The sequence below is a fragment of the Antennarius striatus genome, chromosome 18 (genome assembly GCF_040054535.1).
Source record: "Antennarius striatus isolate MH-2024 chromosome 18, ASM4005453v1, whole genome shotgun sequence".
Classification (NCBI taxonomy): domain Eukaryota; kingdom Metazoa; phylum Chordata; class Actinopteri; order Lophiiformes; family Antennariidae; genus Antennarius; species Antennarius striatus.
This window is the reverse complement of record NC_090793.1, coordinates 12,618,239-12,620,446: the sequence shown is the minus strand read 5'-3', so window position 1 is coordinate 12,620,446 and position 2,208 is coordinate 12,618,239. Positions and strand designations below refer to the sequence as shown.

Genomic DNA, 2,208 nt, shown 5'->3' with positions numbered 1-2,208 from the left:
AATGGATTCTATCTCATCCATCACGTCCACCCCTCCCCTTGCTCTCTAGGCACAGAAGCAGGTAACGTTTCATTTCGAGCCCAGATTCTCCTGTTGCACCACGATGGGTAGATAGATTCACATGCTGCTGACTTTGCGCTGCACAAATCTTAATGTCGTTTTTTTTTATTTCTCTCTTGTGAGAAAGTGGAGCTCGATCTATTGAAAGCATTCTGCAGCGCGTAAAAAGTTGTCGATGGTTACTTTTGCGCATCCACTTTTAAAGGACTATTTTATCTCCAAAAGTTGCGCTGTAATAGAGGAACTGTTGAAATTCTTCCCTCAGCAAAGGCATCGTCCACAAGCAGGCTGGAAGACCATACACTCCGGAGAACACAGCGAATCCGCAGAGCGCAGATGATCGCAACCGGTGTTTGTGGCGTCGTGCTGTTGCTGGTGTTGGTGGTTCTGATCCCGGTGATGGTGAACACCGCCGGGACACCTGCCCGCTATGAGATGCTCGGATCCTGTCAAATGGTGTGCGACTCTCACGGGACAGCAACTACAGCCACAGCAACCAACCCGATCAAAGACAACCGTCTGGTTCAGTCGCTCCCGACGTTCATTCAAGGTCCTCAAGGGGAGCCGGGACGCGTCGGGAGGATGGGTCCGAGGGGTCCCGTTGGAGAACCCGGACCACCTGGACCTGCTGGTCCGCGCGGAGAGAGTGGAGCGCAGGGCCCCCCAGGTCCACCAGGAGTCCCCGGAATAAATGGGCCCAACGGTGCAATCAGCGCTGCCACTTATAACACAGTTCCAAAGATTGCGTTTTATGCAGGACTAAAGAAGCAACACGAGGGATATGAAGTGTTGAAATTCGACGACGTTGTCACAAATCTGGGCAACCACTATGATCCCTCGACAGGCAAATTCACCTGCTCAATACCGGGGATTTATTTCTTTGTTTACCACGTGCTTATGCGAGGTGGAGATGGAACCAGCATGTGGGCTGATCTGTGCAAAAACAACCAGGTATGACGTTACATAATTATCAGACAAGTTGTTTTTTCTGATTTTTTTTTATTTATTTTTTTGGTTTTCAGTATTCGGTGAAAGAGAGCGCAGCACTTGACCAAAGATTTTTTTTATTTTTTATTTTTTTGCATTTTACGCACAGGTTTTACGCACAGTTGTATTAAGAGACATAGTAGTCCAAATATAATACCCCGAAAAATTACATGTAAATATTAAATAGAAGTTCGAAACGACAGTAACGTGTCTGTGACGTCACTGAAGGAGCTGTCCGAGGTTTTGTTTTCCAAGTGAAGAATCTTTTCATCAGCATGAAATTTGCTTCCCAGGTGAGAGCGAGTGCCATCGCCCAGGACGCCGACCAGAACTACGACTACGCCAGCAACAGTGTTGTCCTACACCTCGAGCCCGGAGACGAGATTTACATTAAACTGGACGGCGGGAAGGCGCATGGGGGCAACAACAACAAGTACAGCACGTTCTCTGGCTTCATGTTATACGCCGATTGATACACTGAAAAGATCTGCTGAGGGTGGGGAGAAATCTGTCCTGCATATAGCTTGCTTCACTGCTCACACTCAACTCAATGTCAGTTGGATTATCAGAGACAGAGCTCACCATTTTCCCATATAGCCAGAGTCCGGAGAGGTGTGGAGGACGTCTTGCGAAAGCTGCACTTTGCAATGAAGAGTAAAGTAATTACAGTAATAATCATTCATTTGAAGTGTGCAATGTGGAATTGTACCCTTGTCAAATTGTCACTAGATGTTACAATATTTAAACTATAATAATATAAGTATGTGTTGCCATGGCAAAAACAGAAAAAAGTAGTGTAAATACAGTGTGTGTGTGTGTGTGTTTGTGTGTGTGCATATATATATATATACATATCTGTATATGTATATATATATATGTAAATCTGCACCCCTAACAAAAGGTTTGGCTTTGCAAATTGAGTTTGCTGCTGGTGATCATACTGTAGCTGTTGTTAATATACTGAGATTTACATTAAGAGCCCTCAATAATGGATGTTAGAATCACCAGTTCCCAATGTTGTTGGTCCATGTAAGCGACTTTTCTTTAAGATTATCTGATCGGTGTTGCATTTGTATTAATGTATCAATGCATGATTATAAAAAATAACATTCAGTGGAAGTTATAAATGTAAAAGGCCACTCTGATGTCCATACTAAAACA

At 44.2% G+C, this 2,208-nt stretch overlaps 1 protein-coding gene across 1 annotated transcript; it reads left to right on the top strand.

The window, feature by feature from the left end:
* The first annotated feature begins 396 nt into the window (after positions 1 to 396).
* c1ql3b (complement component 1, q subcomponent-like 3b) lies at positions 397 to 1,854 on the top strand. Its single transcript, XM_068341036.1, has 2 exons — positions 397 to 1,011; positions 1,341 to 1,854. Exons 1-2 carry the CDS (start codon positions 397 to 399, stop codon positions 1,518 to 1,520), a joined length of 795 nt encoding a protein of 264 aa, XP_068197137.1. The 3' UTR covers positions 1,521 to 1,854.
* Positions 1,855 to 2,208: the final 354 nt, after the last annotated feature.

Coding starts and splice junctions, on each gene's coding strand:
- c1ql3b (XM_068341036.1), top strand. CDS start 397: ATGATCGCAACCGGTGTTTGTGGCGTCGTGCTGTTGCTGGTGTTGGTG. Junction 1,012..1,340: donor ATCTGTGCAAAAACAACCAG/GTATGACGTTAC, acceptor TTTGCTTCCCAG/GTGAGAGCGAGTGCCATCGC.